Source organism: Dermacentor andersoni, chromosome 2 (genome assembly GCF_023375885.2).
Source record: "Dermacentor andersoni chromosome 2, qqDerAnde1_hic_scaffold, whole genome shotgun sequence".
Classification (NCBI taxonomy): Eukaryota; Metazoa; Arthropoda; class Arachnida; order Ixodida; family Ixodidae; genus Dermacentor; species Dermacentor andersoni.
In genome coordinates this window covers 104,172,865-104,196,011 of record NC_092815.1, presented here as the reverse complement: position 1 = coordinate 104,196,011, position 23,147 = coordinate 104,172,865, and the positions used below count along the sequence as shown (strand labels likewise).

The 23,147-nt window shown below is 46.9% G+C and overlaps 1 protein-coding gene across 2 annotated transcripts in view; it reads right to left on the bottom strand.

Moving 5' to 3' along the window:
• The window catches only part of LOC126541931 (UPF0764 protein C16orf89 homolog), a 114,126-nt gene that overhangs the window by 79,048 nt on the left and 11,931 nt on the right, over positions 1-23,147 (bottom strand). Inside the window, exon 1 of one of the 2 annotated variants that reach the window (XM_055076696.1) lies at positions 390-514. The exons of the other annotated variant lie outside the window; for it this stretch is intronic. Within the exon in view, the coding sequence (XP_054932671.1) occupies positions 390-477 (88 nt within the window). The 5' untranslated portion in view covers positions 478-514. Of the gene's footprint in view, positions 1-389; positions 515-23,147 lie in introns of those variants that run through there. 2 annotated transcript variants of the gene reach the window in all.

Below are 23,147 nucleotides of genomic sequence, written 5' to 3'. Positions count from 1 at the left end.
CATGAGCGAATTCCTAGCTTGCGCCTTAATAGCTGTTACATCTCTGCTGGTCTGCTTTGTTTTTTTGAGCTCACTCTCCGGGGCTAATAATCCTCCTCGCGTTGCTCTCGCGTCATCCGAGCCATGCATACGGAAGACACGACAGCAACAGCACACAAAGCTGCACAAAGCAGCAAAATGTGCAGTTGTTCGGGGGTTTATAGTTGGGTCGGCTGGTACAATGTAACCAGAAAAATTGGCAGTGGCTTAGCTCGGCTATGCCAGGATATACGTAGCGAAAGCTAAGGCATAGCATGGTTATCCTTGGTTAATCTTAATTGCAAGTCCAGGTTAATCTGGTTGTCTAGCTATGCTGCGGCGTTTAGCCAGTCGTTCGGCGCGCTGTTCACCTGTTTCCTGGGCGATTTGTTTCCTCTTCATCTCGTTCCGACGTCGATTCCAGGCCTCCTCCTGCTTATCATAATTGTCGCCGTCCATACTGCCACCTCAACTGTGGTTTCGGCACACGCGAGCTCTCCTTTTCAATCCTCCGACATGTTATCAGGCATGCGACGCTGCTGGCGAAGCGAGCCGAGGCGTGCGCAACAACGAGGAACGCGGTTTGACGTCATACCAAACGGCGGCAGCGGAAAGGCGCGGTGCTGCGCAGCGGCGGAACACCTGTGGCTCGGTGCTACTAGTGGCGCATGCGCGGTAGTGACTAGGGAGCAAGAGAGAGAGAGAAATATCCGTGGCGAGGTGCGCGTTGTGACGTCATGTGTTTCCTCGGAGCACCGCCACGGCGAAATCGCAAGTTCGCGGCAAGGAAAGCTTTCACTTTAAAATTAATGAGTGCAGTAGAAACACTGCCACCGTAGCTTGGCGTATAATGAAGCATCGCGCGCGTCATTCGAAAGTTGGGCTCCCGCCATCGAAGAATTCTTTTTCGTCCACTTTTTTCTCTCTTTTTCTTATAAATTGTACATTTCAATTAACAATGCTGGTAATTTAATTTTTAAGTGCTTCTTTCTGGTTGTCTCATGTTATCGCAAATACGATCGATTGTTATCGAACTACGATTGTTATCGTAAAAATACGATCCTCTCGGTAACTTTTTCACCTGGAGAATAAGTACTGCGGGAAACCAAATTGCGTGTGTAGCTAAACACTCGCCGGTGTGCCGGATTTTTAGAGAACTTTTTCCTGATCTCACATGGACTGTCTGCTCGAGTTTACGAAGAAAGCAAAGAATCGTCAATGTCAATGTGTTGAAAGTTGTTTCGCCAGTCTCTTTTACCGAAGGGAAATCACCTCGGGGCTGACGCTCGTTTTACACGTACCCTTAACACGCAAACTTCCTGGCGTGCTCCACGATCACGTCCGTCATCCAGTGGAGTTCCTTGGCTGCGCTATTACAGAAGCTTCCAGTTTCGGCACAATCTTGAATTATTCAAGAGCTACAGTGTACCGTATAATTAGAACGCAGTGTCTATATAAGAGCGATATTTTCTGGAAGCATCACGAGTTACGCCGACACTTCGGGGAAGAACTGGCGAATTTGCATGCAACTTCCGGAAACCGCTACCGCCGTGAAGAAATTAGGATGAATCGTTGCTTAGGCTGAACAGCAGTCTGTAGAACAGAAATTTAAGAACAGAAACACAATATCATGACCGAGGTGCGGAGCTCAGTGCATTTTAGCGTAGTAAGGGACACCGCGATCATGACTAACGTTAGTGCCGCTACTTACACAAGCTGACTGCGGATACTCACGAGAATATCGCCATTTGAACTTTCACGCAAAACTTCAGGCACGCACGTGGATGTGAAAAAGAAGTAGAAAATTAACCGTAACAGATTAAGCTTTTGAACTTTATCACTGCAACAGGGCCGGCACAGTATGATACGTGTTCCTTTCTTTTATTGCGATAGCAATTACATGGACACTCCAGGCGCATTTTTGTCGTCGCCGTGAGGTTCCGTATGAGTGAGCGTGTGAGGTGAGCCGGCGAACGCGGTTCAATCTCGCGTGCGCGAGCGAGGAACACGGCCCGGATGCCCCTCTCCTGTGGTGCGCGAGGGGAGGGTGAGGAGAGGGAGTAGGGGCGTTCTTCTCCGGTGGCTGCTGCGGTGCCTCGATGTCCTCCTCACCCACTGCTTCGTACACTGGGGAGCCAGGCGCGGCGTCTACTATGGTGTTGGCCACGCGAATAGCGGACGCCGTGGTAGACGCCTTTGGCGGACACCTTAGGGACGCGTTGCCGGCGCTCGTGTCTGCGACGTGGTCTGCGTCGTGGCTTAATCGCGCAACCACGCGGGCCTCGTCTTCAAAGCAATGTGCAATGTTTGCAGTGTGCACGTAGTGCCGGTAGCTTCGTATATGCGCTGTGCTTTCGACGTTTCGTACGCATTGAAGCGACAGATTCACGGAAGTCAATTGGCTCGCGGCTCCGGCCACGATTCCCAACTTCAGTGTTTTCACAGACAGTTTCCGCTGTCATCGAAGGATGTGTGTTCATGTTTACCTGTGCGCGCGGGACACAGTGCTGGTTAATTTAGTTAAAACACGTTGACGGGCTAGTTGGTTTGAATCCATGATAGAATGTGTAAGCGCCACTGAACAAGGACGTAGAAAGAAGCAGGCACACAAGGTCAGCGCTGTCTCCGTGTGTCTGTTTCTTTCTACGTCCTCGTTGAGTCACGCTTACGCATATATCATTGTTAATTTAGCTAGTAAGCGAATGTTTACAAGTTTATACGGCCGATAAAGCTACTATTCTTACTTCGTACAGCTATCTACTAATTTGCTATATATATATATATATATATACCTTGATAACGCTGCCAGTGCATCGCCTTTCTGATAAAACTTTCTTTTTATATTACCGCGTGCGTGCGGGATAAACCACTTCAAAATTTTGACCACGTCAACAGAAACTGCAAGCGGGTGAGGGGGAGGAGTGTTACTAGAAGTGCTTTATAGCGAAGCTGTTGGAGCAGCGATTGAAGCGTGACTATGTGAGGAGGGAACAAACATTGGGAAAGAAAAAAAGTGCTTTTTAATTAATACGAGGCACAATTTGGTTTATTCAAGGGAAATAAAATTCCTAATGAATTTTATATACGCGTGGCGGGAAAAGAAAAGACAGAGCTATCTTACTTAATCTTTATTAGTAAATACCTTTTTTTAGAGCCCACCATAGGACACCGTTATCATTTGCATTGCAGTGCAGCTCTTGAAGCGTGCGGAAAGGCGCGCTCGTAAAGTTCACCTGTTACAGTACGGCCCCTCACAGGTTGTGTTGTTTTGCCTGTCAACGTTTGTCTGAATTTGATGGAGCGGGTAGTTTCATCGGCTGCTGAACCTGATCAGTCAAAAGTAGCGAGTTACGATGGCCAGATAATTTGCATACTTTAGCTGCCTTGGTGCGGCTGTCCTCGTCGTCGGTCTTGGCGACCAACGATGGGGTCAGCACTCTACACCCAAAGCTTTCGTCGCCCTCTAAAGAAAGTATGCTCTGTGCAGGGTGCGATTTCGACACCGGTATGGCTGACGCTTTGCTGAATCGCTTTCCGTGCTGAAAGTTCGAAACGTCCATCAAGTCGAATGGCGGCGTATTTGAACATACAGCTCTGATGGCAGGCCACCAAAACAAGTGTCGCGCCTTCGAGAACAAAATGACCTCAATTCTGTTTTTACCGGACATGGCGTCACATTATTTTATGCTTTCGCCAGAAGTGTTTCCTCGTCACGCAGATGGTGCAAAGCGCCATGAACCGCCGCTGAACCGCTATATTTTTGATCCTATGGGCTTCTATGGAAGCTTCGCTACCAGGCATATAGGAGCGGCAAAGGGAAAAAGAAATGGCAAAATTACCAACGGCGACGTTCTGTCAAAATGACAATTACTCCCATTATTACAATTACTCTAAATTACCATTACTCTAAAGCAATAAAGCATTGCATACACGCCTCAGCAGATGTAGTGGTAGTTTTCAACAGCTTCCCTGGACATCCATTCCCGCAAGGCCGAGATGGCGAGTCAATCTCCTTTCTTTCTATTCTTGATATGTTCAATAAAAATGGGAAGTGAGCGTGTTAGAGATGCTTCGGTGCGGGTCAAGATGTTAACAGACGGGGAATAGAGCGCATCATTTGTATTATTCTTTTTCGCGCCATAACGTCCTCATTAACCTTCGCTCTCTAACCTTGCTGTTGCGCAGCAAAAATGTCAAACAAGAAATAAATCAATAGGCCGAACCGCTTGTAATCACCCGTTATTCCTATTTTATTTTCCTTTTCCTTTACGAAGACTGGAATTGCGCGTGTAATGAACGAAGTACGGCTGTGAATTCGCCTGGAACTGCGGATGTCGCACGGCTTTTCTTTCAGATTTTCTTTTCTTTTCTCATTTTTTTTAAGGGAGCGATTCGAAACCTTTCAACCTGCCATCGGCAGTGTCTATTGAGAAGAAAATAAACAAGTGCCTTTGATTCGCTTCCTTCATCGCTAATCGCTTGCCGCACCTCTCATGGAATCGTATAGGACACGACCAAGATCTACCCGGTGAGCGGATGTGGTTTTCAAAACCATAATGAGGCTGCGCTGGCACGCACGAAACTAAGTCAGCTCACAGTTGTACTTTCCCATCGTTCGCTAAGACCTTCAGGAATAGCGACGACGGTCGCTTTTGCGCTGCACTGGGCTGCGCAGTGGCGCGTTCGCCCATACGAGCTTGCGCGTCGTTAGATATAGGTATACATCCGTTCTATCGCCATGATGAACCTCGACCCTTAGCCACATACATTTGGCGTATTTGGCATTCTGGCGGAAAAGTGAATGCCCAACGAGAAAATTCAAATTCAAGTCAGAACAGCAAAGTCGGTGGGTAGCGTTTACGTTATGGTACCTAAACGCGCTGCTGTTTAGCACATCGATATGCCATACGCCGCGCATTGTGGGGGAAAGCTAATTGCAGCTTTATAGGAAACGAGTGAACAGGAGGAGGAAATAACTTTATTGAGTCCTGAGGGACCCCTCCCCACCCACTCTTGGTTTAGTGGTCGGCAGGGGTCGCGGGCCGCACCCACGTTGGGACGGGAAGCCTTTTCCGCCAAAAATGCCAAATACACCAAATGTATGTGGCTAAGGCTCGAGGTTCATCATGGCGATAGAACGGATATATACCTATATCTAACGACGCGCAAGCTCGTATGGGCGAACGCGCCACTGCGCAGCCCAGTGCAGCGGAAAAGTGACCGTCGTCGCTATTCCTGAAGAAGATCTTAGCGAACGATGGGAAAGTAAAACTGTCAGCTGACTTAGTTTCGTGCGTGTCAGCGCAGCCTCATTATGGTTTTGAAAACCACATCCGCTCACCGGGTAGATCTTGGTCGTGTCCTATACGATTCCATGAGAGGTGCGGCAAGCGATTAGCGATGAAGGAAGCGAATCAAAGGCACTTGTTGAACGTCGGCGTACCTCAGCAGCGTTATACCTCGTAACGGAGTGAACGAGCACAGGCGAAAGATGAAAACGAACGCGGAGCGCAGGGGCAGATGAAAGAAGAGCGCGCGAGGAGAAAAGTGCAGGAGGAGGCTACAAGGAAACCACGAGGCGGAAAGTGGAGGAGGAGCGGAGGGGGAATGGCCTGCGCATGCGCTGAGTTAGCGGCGGCATGGGATTCGCCACCGCGTGGGCCACGGAGGAAGGAAACTAAGGAGAGGCCTTACCCCCTCCGCGCGCTAGGAGAAAAGTGTGGCGGAAATGACGTAGTAGGTTCTCATTTTCTTGCTGCTTTTTTATTTTTTTGTTGTATGGCCACGCCTTTTGGGCCACAATGGCGGCATTGTTATGGTTTTGAGCGCTCACACGTGTTGCTCTGGTAGGTTTCGGGCCGTGGCAAAGGCGCTGAGTGGGCGGGTTTGCGTTAGTCACCGTGTCTTGTTGCGCTGTGTTACCTGCACCGTGCTCTGCCAGATGTTGCGCGAGCGCGCGACACCACGCGCAGCGCGGCGTGGTTTCGCGAAAGATGTAAACAAGAAAGGAGGGTGGCCAAAAGGCGGAGCATCGCCATGAGCAACGCCAAATTCTGGCTTCACTTTTGCTTCACAAAGAGTGACGTCAGGGCCTCTCCTTAGTTTCCTTCCTCCGTGGCGTGGGCCATCTCATGTGCGTTTCCGGGGGAGGGGGCGGGGGACGGGGCCTGGTTGGCGTGAAGTGGGGAGGGCTACACTCGTCCGCGTCGTCTGCTGCTGAGCTCAGTCTGCGGTACCAGCGTGTATGACGTGTATCAATGCTCCTGCAAGGGTTGATGGCGAGCCTCTACGAGTAAGGATCGATGTGACGCTCCCTTGGGTGTTGTCGCCGCAGACACTGGTGGCACAATTTCCCCGCGACCAAGGGCTCCTGTCGTCGTTGATGGAACGAAAGCATGAGAAGAAAAGCGTAGTGCCACTCAAAACGGGCGGTGCGACGACGATGGCTGCGATATGGCGCCAGAATAGCGCACGTCGTCTGTATGGAAACAAAGCACGCTACTCACGGCATTCTCTTCCTAATGCAAAGCGTGTACCTATGTGATCATAATACAGAATATTGACACCTGAAATGAAAACACGTATAGATCTGCGCTCAAACTTCGCATTAGAGTGTGTCGTAATTGTCGGTGAATTTTTTCTATTCTAGCTCGAATCGGCCTGTTCATGCTTTCTTTCTCCGCGATGGTAAATATACTATATCATCTGCCAAATGTTTTGGATACCATGCGTGAGGGAAAAGAACTCTGTCTAGGCAATGTAACGAGGCTCCTGTAAAACACGTGGCCCCTCCAAATCTCACGAAAGCGGTGAAGACTTTCTCACTTGAGGCTCGGGATTTTCGGGCCCTGAATTATTCCTTCAGGCACAACTACGCGACGGGACCACAGCTGGATTCGCGCGTCCATTTAGTTGAAAGAATTCCATACCTCTTACCGACGCTTGACAAGAACAACCAATCTGTGAACCGGACGTAGCGGAAAAACTGCGTACGTCGTGCGGCGGCGTGTGGTCGCGCGCACCATATCTTAAAAGCAATCTGCAGGCAGCTCATACTTTTGTGTGTGCTGTTTGTGTTGAAGCGACAGACAGCACGAAGGGCACTGCGCTCGTTGCTACTGCCGCGCTTCCTCACGCCAGCGTTTTGACAGCGAGTGTCCGCGGTCATTGAGTGTGATGTGTTCATGTTTGCCTGTGCGCGCTGACACCGTGCTTGTTAAGTCAGTTAGTAAGCTAATATTTCCGAACTTATACGGCCAATAAAGCTACTATCTTTACTTCGTATATATGTCAACTAATTTGCTATCGCAATCCATGCATCGCCTTTCGGGTGACACTGCTACTTTTTTGATACAGTAATTACCCATTTTGCACAGAATGAAATGAAGCCAGTCTCTGTTGAGAGCTACGATATACGAAAAATCAGAATTTTTCGTGATGATGATGACGACGATGATGATGATGATTTATTGGCATCTTCTTTTAAACGGGGCGGTGACAAGTAATGCCCTAGCCTGCTTGAGTTAATCAAGTATGCTATATATGTTTTTCATTCTAGCATTTTGTTATAAGTCTCCATAAAGGTTTCAAAACAACTCCATCTACCCAGTACCGCTAACTATCCTTGCAACGGACCCGGTCGTATCAATCCGTTCCCTGCCTTTTTCCCGCCAATACTCTAAACGTCTCTTGCTTATCTCGATTGCTGTCTGGTTGATGCTTCCGTCCACTTTAATTCCAAGCGCTTCTAAAGAGGGTTCGTTACCTACTGGTCTCACTGGATGAATCCTTTCGCATTCCGTTAGGATGTGCTGAGTGGTCTCCGGATTTTTGCTGCAGCATTCTCATGCCTCATCTTGTTGTCAATATTTACTTCGAAGAGGTAACGGTGGCGCCACCTGTCGTCAGAACTGGGAAAACACTTTCGACGCTTTCTTTTCTTCTGAGTGGACGCTTCACTCCCTTTGGAGAGATGCAAAGTATCATTAACCCCGCCCCAAAACTTACCAGTTACGTTACATCACGCATTCGCCTTAATGCCGGACGGAACAGGCAGGCATTGTAACCATAAATACGTTTAAACTAGAAGCGCCGTGAAATTCCGCTGTTGCGCGAATTCGAGTGCAAATGAGCTAGCGGTGGATAGTTAATGGAAGAATGATTACTTGAGTAGACAAAATGGTGTACGACCACTACGCCTGCTTTGTCACTGGAAATCTGCCTTCACGACCTTAGTTGTCTCCGCATTATGGCAGCATCAGGACAGGTTCCCTCCGCTGATATTGTTCCGCATCAAAGCGGAACAATTTAGGTTACTGAACTTCTAGTTATTTTCCCTCGCTTTCCTCATCAGTAAACTTGTACAATGCCTCAACCCGCTGTGTGACCAGGTAAAACTGAATTTGCTTCCAGTGTCCACACCACCCCGCGTCGTAACAGCTTTCAATTGAGAACATACTTTTCAGCGGGGAAGTAGGGCTTTGGCAACCGTGTGCAGGTTCGTTGTCCGGCGTCCTGTTGCATATTAAATGCTGCGTCCACTTCCCCTAGGAAACGAGTGCTGGGAGCATCTGACTTGTCGCTCGCTCTCGCTATTGTCTCTGAGTGCTCTGCATGCGAAGATCGATGATGATGCAGGCAAGGCCCGTTGTCTCTCGTTTTGCGGGTACGTTTGCAGTATTGAACAGGGACGGGTAGAGCACACCGGCTGCTTTGCTCTTCCATACAATAATGCTTAGTGGTTCCTAACCGGTGCCGAAAGAGTAGATAAACAAGGCTATCGACGAGGCGCTACGTTTATTACAACCGCTCACTCTCGATCAAGAACTGCGGGCTGCTGTTTATGCAGTCCACGTTGAATTATTCATCAGTACGCAGAACCGAGGACGGTAGGGAACCCTTTTGAGAAAGAAAAGATGAAAGAGAAAACGCACCTTCGCCACGTGTTTTGTTATACATGATTGAGTTGAGCCATCGTTTCGTGAGTTAGGTTTGTTGTGTGGTGAGTGCTTAACCTTTCTTGTTTAAACCAGCCTGGCTTTGGTGGCATGAATAACACACGCTGCAGATTGTCAGCATTCTGTGCTTACGTTCTAATTTGGTGAAGCGCGTGCATTTACTGTATTTCTAACTTTCTTTTTCTCTTTTAAAAGTTATAGGCCGGTATTCACAAAGAGCTCTTATACTAGATCTTTTTTTTTTTTTGTAAGGAAATGAAATCCAGCCAATCGTGATGCTTCACTTAGGAATAGCCAAGGCGACCGGCCAATGGCAAATAGCACTTGCGAAGGAAATGCTGTTGAATTCGTCCGCAGATTTGCTGCCTTAAATGTGGCATAAAGCATTACTTCTATTCTTACGGCAAACACATTTTAAAGCATTATTACTCATCTGCATACGTTCCACATTCTTAGAAAAAAAAAAGGTCGTATAGTAGTTACTAACTTTACAGCAGTAAATTTTTGTCACAGTATTAACTACCTAGGTAGTAACTGCAGGTAGTAACGGCAGTGGTAGCAACCTTAATAAATAAAAAAATCCTAGTAAAGATTCCTAAAGACACTAACGAAAAGGTATACCAAGCGTTACGAATGTTGCGAACTACAAAACGTTGAACCACTACTAGCACAACTGTATTATAATTACTAGCAATATAGTAGGGATTATTTTACTTAAGAGCGCCATTTCGTTTATCATATCCCAGGTCGATGCCACTGTAAAAGTATAACATGGTAAAGATACTTCATTCACCATAGTACGTAATGATAAAGCTTGCCAGGCAAAGCATTAAAGCATTATGGTACCGCTTTGGGTGACTATGCGCTCAAATTCATGAACGACTGGTAACCGACCACAGCATACATACACAACAGCTAAGGCACAATTCGGCACCTGGTTTAGAAGCAATTTCTGGAGTATTTATAGTCGTACCTTGTGTGGGGAGGGCACCTAGTAACGGTGATCATCTGTGTATTAGCAAATAAATACGAAAAGCTACGGACATCAATTTTTATAGCCTACGTACTGTCGGCGCATACGGGCGCGACGACGTAGCAAATAACTGGTAATCGAACATAACGAAAGAAACGAGAGTTTATTTATGTTTTGCGTAAAACTCTCCCATAAAGGTGCAATAGACAACGGTCAAAACGGCCAAAACGACAAAAAAAGAAAGAAAATGAAGGCACCCATGACCGTGATCACTGCCAAGCCTGCTGGAAGGAAGCAGGTGTCGCCTGTGCGCCAAGATTCATCGCACCAAGAAGCCACGATAAAACATCTTGAGAGCTGGCAGAAGCGTTTTATATAAAGCCTGGTTGTGGTTCCCGTGGAGAACCACATCGGTGGTTCTCCACGCGAGTGAAATGCACCTCGTTCTTCACTCTTATCTCTTGGCACTGTATGCTCTACAATGTTCGACTCTATGGCGCTATTTTTTTATCTTGCAATATACCTTTCTTTTAAATTATTCTTACTGTTATGTGAAAAGTAATAGTTGTCTGCCTTTTAGGGTGAGTACATCTCTTTGTATCACTTTCATGTCAATTGAAAAAAAGAAAACTAAACACCGATAATGGTTTCAAACGTAAACAAGCTAACCATATAGGTAATGTGCTTGGTGTATATTACTGACAGTGGAGAATAGAAGTCTGAACTGCGAAAGCGTGCGATGATGTCGGGACTATATGAATCAGAACAGGCTAACAGAGTAGCCAATATAGTTCTGGCCAGAACCCACGCGACCATAGCACTGTGTTTGTGTACAGTCTGGATTTTCACATGTGGTACCTCTTGCTATGGTCGTAATTCAAACAAGAATGGCGTTCATAGCAAGATGGAGCTTTACAGGGATCACCAGTGGTCATACAAGGGAAGCCTCTGGTTGAAGCCAGCGTTTAATCCAGAGGACTGGTCTTCGTCAGTGCCCCTGACAAGAACAAGGGCTCCCGTCGAGTCTTGTCCAATTGGCAAGTCCATAATGAATACGTGCGATTTATGCGACGGCATTAAGGATTATTTGGAGAAAACACTGCCTGCAGTGATACATTTAAATGGCTGTTTTGTGGCTAGATTTTGATACTACTATATATTTTTACAAGACAGTCTTCTTTGGAGGCTTCCGATCTTTTTGGAGTTCTTGGAGATCTGGGTATCTCGCCACTTTCGTCTTGTCAAATTTGACGACTTGATGGTTTTTAGTGCACGTAGGACAGCCAAAAAAAGAAATAAAAAAGAACTGGAGACATGTCTGAGCCTGCAGAATCACAACCCAATTTCCAGAAAAAGCTGTTTCTTTCGAGGAGTTTCGATAAAAAGTTGCAGTTGCTTGGAAATAAATCAGACGCTTTAATACGTTGCGCCCATATATGCCTAATCTTTTTGAAACCTTCGGGCATATAACATATTCGGTTCTCATGGTACAGATATATTACAAATGCAGTAGTTCATCCACACGCGTTTTGCTTTGCGAGAATATTAGCCAAAATATTATCTCATTTTTACTGAATGTCATTTCTTGTTGCAGTTTAGAATTCCCCCAGGTCAGCATGTTAAGTTCCGAGTTCACCGTAAAACACAGTTATATCGCTCCGGTTATATCCTGCATAGGCAATTTACTGCTAAGGCCTGCAATTTCTCCAAAAATTTGAAACTTTGTTTACATATTATCTATAACCTGTTGCTGCTTTTAAACAAATCGAAACGATTATCATTTAGTAGTTCACCCAGGACAACATAGAAACGCACTACAAACCTCGCTTAATAAAAAATAAGCGAAAAAGAAAAAAAGGAGAGTTCAGCAATTATTTGCAACGCTTCTAATCTGGCCAGAGAAGTTACAGTTTCGCCACATGCTGCACTGAACATGACCCCAGGGGGGTTTCCAGTAAACATAAACTCAGTTTCCAGTAAGTACAAACTCGGTATAAAATAGAGTTATCGCTGGTATATTGGGAAGCATAGCTGATAACGGCTGTATGATACTTTCGAACACTTGCCCAGCTTTTTTGAAAGGGATGTATTTATTTCACGGGCATTTAACTTCGCACAAGCATTTACCATAACATTTCCCCCATTTTCGATAAATTTGATTTTGGTGCCGTCTGTCCTTCTGCCAGAGAAACGGGCTAAATTCTGCGCCCACATAAAGCACTTATAAAACTCCAGAGCACTTGCATAAGTAATTTATTGCAAAAGCTGCAACAAACCCACGCACTTCGAAGTTTTCCTACGCATTACCCATTACTTGGCCCTTACGTTCACTCAACAGAAACAAGGTGCCTCCTTGAGCTCACCGAGGACCGTGGGCGAACGTTGTGTCACGTATGGAGACGCCATAAAAAAACAGAATAAATTTTTTGTAACACTCCTAATTAGGCCAGTAACGTTAAAATTGTTGGGGCACATTCAACATAAGATGCCCCTAATTACTGGTAGATATCAGGATAGTGTAATGCAGAGTTATTTCTGGGCATTGGCAAACGGTAGCGTGGCATTTGGAAAAACTATTTAAGAACATTTATTGCAAAATATGTATTCAATTCAGACAAACTTCACTTGGCACACAAATTTCCCATAGTAGTCGGCCTGTTATTGCTGACTTTTAGCTTGGTAGCATTTGTAGTTCTGCAATGAGTTCACGAAAACAGTTGCGCTGATCGCAAAAGTTACGCAATTTATTGCAGATTACGTAAGCATGTGAAACGCTATGAATTTTGCGCACGCGTTACCCATAGCGTGTCCAATATTTTAGGCAAATGTAAACTTCGTGTAGCGCATAGGGTTCTCTCGGGGCACTGGGACACATAGCAAAAAATGCTAATTTAAATTAAATTACGGGGTTTTGCGTGCCAAAACCACGATCTGATTATGAGGCACGCCATAGTGTGGGACTCCGGAAATTTGCACCGCCTGGGATTCTTTAACGTGCACCTAAATCTAAGTACACCTTTTCGCATTTTCGTCCCACCGAAATGGCAAAAAAGGTTCACAAAACTTTCAGCCACATGTTCAAAAACATTTTTGAGAAAAGGTTGTATTTCATCCGAAGCCATTTCACTTAGCACACTTATGGGGTAGAGCTTTTCCAAAATCTTTCATAAATTTGATCTTGGTGGCGTCTGTAGCTATTTCAGGACAGTGGGCTAAATTTTGCGCTGCTCGTAAAATACACTCATAATATACAGAACGCTTGCATTTTACTGCAAAAGCCGCAATAAATCCATGCAGTTAAATGTTTGCCTACATATTACCCATTACCTGGTTATTACTTTCACTAAACAGAAACAAGGTACACCGAGAACAGCGCGCGAACGTATCACGCATAGAAATACCGTAAAAAGCAGGATTCATTAATTCCTTGAAACGCTCCTAGTTAAGTCAATGAGCAAAGCGAGAACAAGGTGAAAGCAGGAGCCAACGTTTCGACAAGTGGACTTGTCTTCTTCAAGGCAAGTTCACTTATTCAAGACAAGTCCTTCTTCAACAAGTCCACTTGTCGAAACCTTAGCTCCTGCTTTCACCATGTTCTCGTTTTGCTCATCGGTTTGAATTTCCATCTCCCGCATTCCCCGTGTTTTCTTTAGTTAAGTCAGTAAATTTTGCATTTGGGAACAGACTTCACTTAAAATGCCTCTCATTACTTTTAAATATTAAGGTTGTGGAATGCAGAGTTATTTCCAGGCATCGGGAATCGTTGCTGATAACGGCAGCGTGACGCTTGCGAACACTTGCTTAAGAATTTTTTTTCCCAGAGACCTGTATCGAATCCACACGCATTAAGCTTCGCACACAGATTTGCTATTGGGGTTTGCCACTATTCTGCTGAGTCTGATCTTCGTGGCGTATGTAGCTATGTCATGGCAGCGGGATAAATTTAGCACCGCTCCTAAAGCAGACTCATAAATCTCCGGAGCATCTGCACACATAATTTATTGGAAATAGCGTAATTAACCCAGGTTATTCGAACTTTGCATACACATTAGCCATAACATTTCCCTTATTTTGACGGAATATAAACAAGGTGCGTTGTCTAGTTCACGAAAGACACCGGAAAGCCCAACTGCAAGCCTGGTATGACACTTGAAAACAAGAAATAAAATGGAACCCATTTGTTCAAAATATAATGTCCCTGCATATTATGGTGCGCCCACAGGCGAGAAAAAAGTTTAAGCGTCTTGTGTAAACGCTTCTATATGAGCCAGAAGCGAGGTTTCTGAAAGGTTTTCTTTAACCCCTGATTGACACAGACATTTCAAAATTGTCCGGCTTATTGCCCTTAAAAACGCCACATTTTCTCAAAATACAAACTTTGTGAGTTAGTTTTTTTTTTTAATAAAATAATGAAGACTGGCATATAACGTTTTTTGAGCGGTTCTAATCACAATAATAGCTTCGCTGTAAAATGCGTCAGAGTGAGGCTTGAGAGGAAAAGGATGCATCCAGCTATGTACGGAGCAGTAATGAGGCGTAATTAACGTAAAAAAGAAAGGGCTGAAATGAAACCCAGAAGCGCTCGTTCAAACTGCGTGCCTAAACCGGAACCGGAAGTGCAGCTTTATTGAACAAGAAATATGGGCCGATCCCGAAGGTAGTGCAGTCTACAACACACCGCATGGTACACTAATGCGCCCATGAAAAACCTGTCTTTCTTGGATATCAATCACTGCTGACTTGTCTTCTTATTTTATTGCTGTAGCAATTATATGAACACTTCAGGCGCATTCCTGCCGTCTGCGCCGTAATTGACGTCGGCGTCGTCGTGAAGTCCCTTATAAAGTCCGAGGGCGATAAAATCGTCCCCGCCCACAGTATGCTTTATGTGCGAGTGAAAGCTTGCCAGGATGAGCCGGAGATCGCGGCTCAATCTCGCGCACGCATTGGCGGAAAGCAGGGACGAAGCGCGCCGCCTTCCGGAGCGCGCAAGGCTTTGGGAGGAGGGTAGGGAGGGGGGGGGGGGGGGGGTCGTTTTACTATGGGCGATCCAGGCTGCCGCGCGCGCTTGGCCGGAACAAAGCCATCTGCGACGGGCACAGAGTCCGCGCTGCGCTGTGTTTTCGCGGCGTAGTTCGCGTTGATGCGAGCGGCTGCACGAAGGTGAATTCGCTCGCTGCTGCTGCCGCGTTTCCTCACTGAAGCGTTTCGACAGCGAGTTTCCGCGGACATCGAGTGATATGCGCTCATGTTGGCTTGTGCGCGCGCGACACCATGCTTGTTAATTTATTTAGTATGCCTATGTTTACAAGTCTATACAGAAGTTAAAGCTACTATCTTTGCTTCGTATAGCTATCCACTAATTTGCTATCGCAATCGATTCTTCGCCTTTCGGGCAAAACTTTCACTTCTTTTATTGCATACTTCGGGCTCGATGTTTACGTAAGAAAGAATATAGCTTTCTGCATTATGTTGACCCATAAGTAAGATCGAAAATTGCACGACCACTTCCTCGACACTTAGAGACATTGTACCATCGTTTTCGACTGAACATGGCATACACGAACAATTATCTGTGCCGGATAGGGCGTACGACTAATTCCTACTGTGATAACTGTGGCAGCTTAGAGACAGTGGAGCACATACTACTTGAATGCCCCGCGTACGGCGACGAGAAACAATTTTTTGATCGGCAAATGGATATGATTTGTCACGATCCGTTAACGTTACCAAGCAGCTTTGGTCCCCCGCACGGCCCTTCAAAACAGTGCCGGGTTTTGGATTTATTGTTCAAATACCTGTCAGAAATGGGTGTAATCGGAAAGCTTTAAAGAACCACCATTTGATGTAGAAAAGCCTAAATTTGCACAAAATCTTACCTGTAAATATTAGTATCAGGTCTACTTCCACATTTCATATTTTTTTTCTTTTTTTCACTTTACTCTGGAAAGTGTTAATCAAATTACCCATCCCCATAGAAAGTAGCTGTCAGCGGTTGTACACGAGGCAGCAAAAATCTCTGCTTTTCAAATAAAGAGCCTCTCTCTCTAAGAAATACATCAAAAAGGAACATAAACCTTAAACCCAAAGTTAATGAACACTGAAGTAAAATTGTACATTTAAGGAAGTGTCCTGGTTAAAAACTTCCAGCCCTGTAACAAACTCTAACAACAAATACAGAATGCTTAAGTGCTTTTGTTCATGCAACCTACATTGTTTGTACATTATCATGGTGGGGTCGGGCATATCTGATCGTTGACCCATACAATAATAAGAAATGAAGTGCCAATTCTCTAATTATCAGAGAAAGCAACTGTATTAAAAATATATGTTTCTTACTTTGAGTGATTGTATTTTGTTAGATAGCATGAGTTCTGTGGGAGAAACAGATTGAATAAGGAATAAGCTTCTTAGCTTTCCTTTGGGTTCGTTATAATTCGTTAATAATTGTATTCGCATGGGGTCCCAACTGATACGCGTGAATTCTAAATTAGGCCGGAATAAATATTTTATTTGTCTAAGACTAGAGTAGGGGAGGGAAGTTATCGGGCTTCATTAAGCTAATGCGTTTGCAAACGTGGTATTTACAAAACAGACGTGCAGAGGTTAGATGTTTGAAGCTTCCAATAAATATTATTAGTCAATGTCACTCCTGAACACTTGTCGTTAGCAACTTATTAATGTGGTAAAGATGCTAGCCTGTTTATCTGTGCGATGTTCTTTCTTCTTTTTCTTCTTTGATCATAATGGGAAAGAACACACCACTCCACTGATCACGCCCCTTGACAATATTACCGATATGATAACATAGTGCTTATACCGTCCTGGCCATTTGGGTAACGAACTTTTTTGTACAAGTCAAAGTCATTGGTGGGCAATTGGGCAATCGGGCAATCTACAGAAGCCATTTAAAATATCGGCACGTTCGTGCCGACAGGTTTAAGATGGCTTGATAGTCCGTGCAAATTGGCATTTTATGCCTTGACGTAACAGGTGATGAAACATCTTTTTAAGGAAAAAAAGATGCTCCCGTGATCCGGCTCGCCGGGATGACAGTTTATATTTCAGTCAAATTGTCACGTGCATTACTCTAGTGATATGGTATAAACACTTTTCTTAGAAAACTAATCCATGGCTAGAAAGTCGAGCTGCATCACGGAGGTCACAAGTTCTGAATCCATCGATGCTGTGAACTGGCACGTCTGGGTCGTTATTGATTCGTCTAATGACCGGAATGACCACAAAAATGATACCGCAGGCACACGGCGTACCCCGCCGTACCATTAGTGTAAATGTGCACACGCTTACCGCGCTTCTTCCGAGTGAAGAGGATAAGTTGCTTGAGAAGAAGCAACACGTACTCTCATTCTGTTCGAACCCCTGGTATCGCTATGTACTCTCGCTGACGAGCAAGGTGTCTCAGAGGACGCTTCCCTGCCTTATATGTTACGGTCGAGGAGCAGCGGTCGTTTCTTAAAGTGGGCCATGAACCTTACAGCTCAAAGGGAAGCGAGGAGAAGAAGAAAGGCCCATGCCGAAATGCCTTGTATATATTTTCAGTCCTTCGAGGGAAACTGGGTTGGCGATTGAATGGCCCATGATGATTGCAGCTCACAGGGGGGAACCAACGCCGAAGTGGAGACCCTAGGCTTGATCAGTACGCCTCGTCTACAGACCATGAATGCAAGTGCCGCACTGCTACACTGCAATCTCTCATCTAAGTGGATATCTTGCCTTAATCTCACCGTACTCTGTGCAATTGCACAGAGTACGGTAATGCAATGCTTACGCTTGTAATTATTGCTCCTACTATATTTAGCATTTATCAGTGTATATATATATATATATTGTTACGTTGCAGATGTCACATATAAAGATGTCTTTACAATATTTACAGGAGAGACAACCATGCATAAACAAGATGGCTGTCGAGACAAATTCCTCCTTTACACGTCACAGCGTCTTCTTCTGACTAGCGCCACTCAGAAGTCGATTTGACGTGTAGAGGTGGAATAGGTCTAGACCGCCATCTTGTTTATCGACAGAAGCCATTTCATATATCGGCAATTTCGTGCCGGCAGATTTAAGATGGCCTGATAGTCCGTGCAAATTGGCATTTTATGCCTTGACGCAACAGGTGATGAAAGATATTTTTGAGGATAAAAGATGCTCCCGTATATATATATATATATATATATATATATATATATATATATATATATATATATTGTAAGCACTATTAACGTACTTCGTCGTTTTCATTTGTACATAGCCATCATCATCTTCACTGTTCTTCGACTTCTTCGCGCGTGAGCTGGGGGCGTTGCCTTTGGTGGAATAAACAGTGCTGGACAACTTGATCGGTCTCGGTATTATAAAGTGGTGGAGGTACGTCAAGATCCCGACGTCCTCTCGCGTTCCCGTCCTCCCTGGAGCTCCGTTCCGGTCGCCGCCTGCACCCAACTACCCCTACAACAATGGACACTTCCGACCCCGGCCCTTCCGGCGCCTCAAACCCTACCACACAGACGACCCCACCTGCGGCGCCCTCTTGGACTGTGACGAGCCCTCAGCGCGATCCCCCTGTCTTTGCGGGACTCCGCGGTGATGACGTAGACGATTGGATCGACCACTACGACCGCGTGAGTTCTTGTAACAAGTGGAACGACACCCAGAAATTGAGGCACGTCGCCTTCTACTTGACCGGTGTTGCAAAGACGTGGTATTTCAACCACGAAACCGACATCGCGGATTGGACCACGTTTACTTCGACGCTGCGGCAAATCTTCGCTTCCTCGTCTGGCCGTGCAGAAGTCGCCAAACAGAAGCTGGGAACGCGCCGCCAACTTCCCCAAGAGTCTTACACCTCATACATAGAGGATGTCTTGGCTCTGTGCCGCCGTGCGAATCCTAGCATGACGGAAGCCGAACGCGTTCGCCACATCTTAAAAGGCATTGGGCCTGTCGCGTTCAACGCCTTAATCGTGCAAAATCCGGCTTCTGTCCAAGACATCACTTCAACGTGTCAACGCCTCGACGAGCTGCAGTCTATTCGTCTTCCACATGACAGCAGCGATCCTCAGGTTGCTCATTCTCCAGATCTACGTGCTCTTATCCGCACCATCATCCGCGAGGAGCTTCAACTACAAGACCTAAAGCGTCCCCCTGCTGCCTGCGCACCAACCCCCACCTTCGACTTGCGCGAGGTCGTAAAGCAGGAGTTGACAGCGATGACTACACCCACGACGCATCTTGCTCCGGTAGCGCGCTCCACCCCTACCTACGCGGATGTTGTTTCGCTGCCCACCCCTACCGTGACTTCCGTGCCTACTGGCGTTTCCTATGACCATTTGGCTTCGATGGGAACCAGAGCACTTGCTGCGCCATCGTACCCTCAGTGGCGTCCACCTCGTCCGGTTTGTTTTTACTGTGGCATACGCGGCCATATATCTCGCTTCTGCCGCCGGCGCCAGCAGGATGAAAGGCGAGGCTATGCTGAGCACGAAAGAGACCGCACTCGCCGATCAGACGACTACTATCCCGGACCGCACTCATTCCCTCAACAGCGTTCTCCGTCTCCACCAGCTGCTCCCAATCTGCCTCATAGTTCCCGTTCGGCCAGACGTCGTTCTCCATCCCCTTACCGGCGCTCTACATCACCACTTCGTCCCACTTCCCATTTTGTCGACCAGCACTCGGAAAACTAACTGTTGCAGTTTTTGGAGGGGAAACTGCTTCTTATCGGTCTTCAAAAATTCCTCCTGTTCGCCCGGCCAACATGCTTTCTGTGACTGTCGAAGGTGTTCCCGCATCAGCTCTCATCGATACCGGTGCCGCCGTTTCTGTTCTTCGGAGTGATCTGTGTTCCCGGCTCCGTAAAGTAAAAACGCCTTATCTTGGACCTATTTTGCGTGGCGCTAATAATGCATTCCTTCACCCTGACGGACAGTGTACTGCTCGTGTTCTCATCGACGGCATACGCCACCACATCGAGTTTATCATCCTTCCAACGTGTATCCATGAACTTATACTTGGTTGGGACTTCCTACATTCTGCTTCAGCCGTCATTTCATGTAGAGAAGAAGTTGTCCACATCACAGATACAGAGCTTGAACCTGTTGCGGACTCTTCACTTTCATGCGTGAACTTGGTCCTCGCTTCAGACTACGTCCTGCGTCCTGGTCACGAAGACGTTGTAGCCGTAACGTCCAGTCAGATCGCCGACGGAGACGCCCTAGTCGCCCCTTCTTCCCGCTGTACTTCTCGCGGAATTCTCATTGCCACCTGTCTCGTCCGGTTTTCACGCGGCCGCGCCCTTCTGTCTGCTTGCAACACGACCCCAGATCCTGTGATGCTGCCCAAAGGGATGACTGTGGCAACCCTCGCCGACACTCAACCAATCTCTCTAGTCACGCTTTGCCCTTCTTCATCGCCAGCACCAACCTCAGGTTTGGATGATTCTTTCCCTCCTCCAGCCGTTCTTGGTTCTGACCTAACAGCCGCGCAGTCCGAAGCCTTAATGGTGGTCTTGGCAAAACACAAAGCCTGTTTCGATAGCTGTTCCTCTGTGTTGAGCCAAACTCCTGCGGCTACACACCGTATCGAAACCGAAGGTTCCGCTATAATACGACGACGCCCCTATCGTGTATCGCCGTCCGAACGAAAGGTCATTGAACAACAGGTCGCTGACATGCTTGCGCGGAAGATAATACGACCTTCATCTAGCCCATGGGCGTCTCCCGTGGTCCTGGTAAAGAAGAAAGATGGCTCAGTTCGCTTTTGCGTGGATTATCGAGCGCTCAATAAGATCACACGCAAGGACGTATATCCAATACCTCGGATTGACGACGCTTTGGACACACTACAAGGGGCGGAGTATTTCTCCAGCATTGATCTTCGATCAGGATATTGGCAAATTCCGATGAACGAGACTGACAAAGAAAAGACCGCATTCGCTACACCGGATGGCCTTTATGAATTTAACGTGATGCCTTTTGGCCTTTGCAATGCTCCTGCCACATTTGAGCGCATGATAGACAACGTACTTCGTGGTCTAAAATGGAAGACATGCCTCTGTTATCTGGACGATATTGTCATCTTTTCGTCTGACTTCAGCCAACATCTTCAACGATTAGACGAAGTTCTCAAGTGCCTTGCGAATGCTGGTCTCCAGATCAATACAAAAAAATGCAAATTTGCAACCAAAACAATAAAAGTATTGGGTCACGTCGTCTCAAAAGATGGCATCCAGCCTGACCCCGACAAGATTAGTGCCGTTCTTCAGTTTCCTCGCCCCCAGCAACAGAAAGATCTACGTAGTTTCCTCGGCTTGGCGTCATATTTTCGTAGGTTTATACGCAACTTCGCAGCAATAGCAGCTCCTCTACACAAGCTACTGGTTACCGGTGCCTCTTTCACGTGGACTAGCGACTGCGAGTCGGCTTTTCAAGCTCTTAAGCGGCATCTTACTTCCGGACCAGTGCTTCGCCACTTCGATAATCGTGCCCCCACCATACTCCATACTGACGCAAGCGCACAAGGTATTGGCGCAGTACTTCTGCAACGTAATACAGCATCTAAAGAGCAAGTCATAGCATATGCCAGCCGAACACTTTCTCCAGCTGAGCGGAACTACACCATTACAGAGCAAGAGTGCCTGGCTATCGTTTGGTCGATTCAGAAATTTCGCCCATACCTTTACGGCCGCCACTTCACCATCGTCACCGACCATCATGCTCTGTGTTGGCTGTCATCAATGAAAAACATGTCAGGACGCTTAGGACGCTGGATACTCCGCTTGCAGGAATATGACTTCACTATAACGTACAAGTCTGGAAAACACCATCATGATGCAGACGCATTGTCTCGCTGCCCACTCTCATTCTCTCCAGGTAACGCGCCGTCGTCTTCCCAACCACGTCGTTCCGATGCTACGCCTGCCTCTCGCCAACTCTCGATAACATCCCTGGACCAAGTTACGCTTTCATCACGCTCTGATTTCGTCTCGCTTCAGCGGGCCGACTCCTACTGTCGAGCTCTCATGGATCGCCTTAGTGGGTTCGCCGAACCGCCCAACAGCCGCTTGCGACGCCAACTTCGACAATTCCGCCTTCAAGGTGGCGTGCTACACCGCTACATTTACCACCCAACAGGTCACCGGTGGGTCCCAGTTCTACCTCGCTGCCTTCGTTTGCGGGTATTAGAGGCACTTCACGACGATGTATCGGCTGGCCACTTAGGCTTCCACAAGACATACGACCGCATAAAGACCCGCTGCTTCTGGCCTGGCCTATCCTCAACGGTGGCCAAATACATTGCCTCTTGTGCGTCATGTCAGCACCGCAAACGCTCGACATCCCCTCCTGCCGGTTTACTACAACCTCTCCCTTGCCCGGACGCACCTTTTGAATTTGTTGGCATTGATTTATATGGTCCCTTGCCGTTGACACCCTCCGGTCACCGTTGGATTGTCACTTCGGTCGACCATTTAACAAGATATGCCGAGACTGCCCCTCTGCGATCCGGCACCGCTTCTGAGGTCGCCGACTTTTTCTTGCGCGCCATCGTCTTGCGCCATGGGGCTCCTCGCGTTCTTCTCAGTGACCGTGGCAAGGCGTTCATTTCACAAGTCCTCGAGGAAGTTCTTCGAGCCACTAATACCGTCCACAAATCTACGTCCACTTATCATCCGCAAACCAATGGCCTTACTGAGCGCTTCCACCGTACGCTGTCTGACATGATTTCCATGTACATCCGTCCTGACCACACTGACTGGGATAAAATTCTTCCTTTTGTGACATTCGCATATAACACTGCTATTCAACGAACTACCGGCTACAGCCCTTTCTTCCTTGTGTATGGACGATCTCCTTCCACCATATTCGACAGAGAACTATTTTTCGCACCTTCTTCGCCTAACGTGTCGCTTCCGGAAGATTTCGCTGCCCGAGTTGCACATTGCCGTCAAATCGCCCGGCAAAGCACAGAAGCTACCCAAGCTGAGCGCAAGCGTTACTGCGACAACAAACGCCGTGACCTACGTTTTCACCCTGGAGACCAAGTCCTGCTTTGGACTCCAGTCCGCACCCCAGGCCTCTGTGAGAAGTTCCTTCCACGCTACATTGGCCCATACACCGTTGTGCAGCAAACATCTGCAGTGAACTATCTCGTTCGCCCAGTACACTCCGTCACTGACCGGC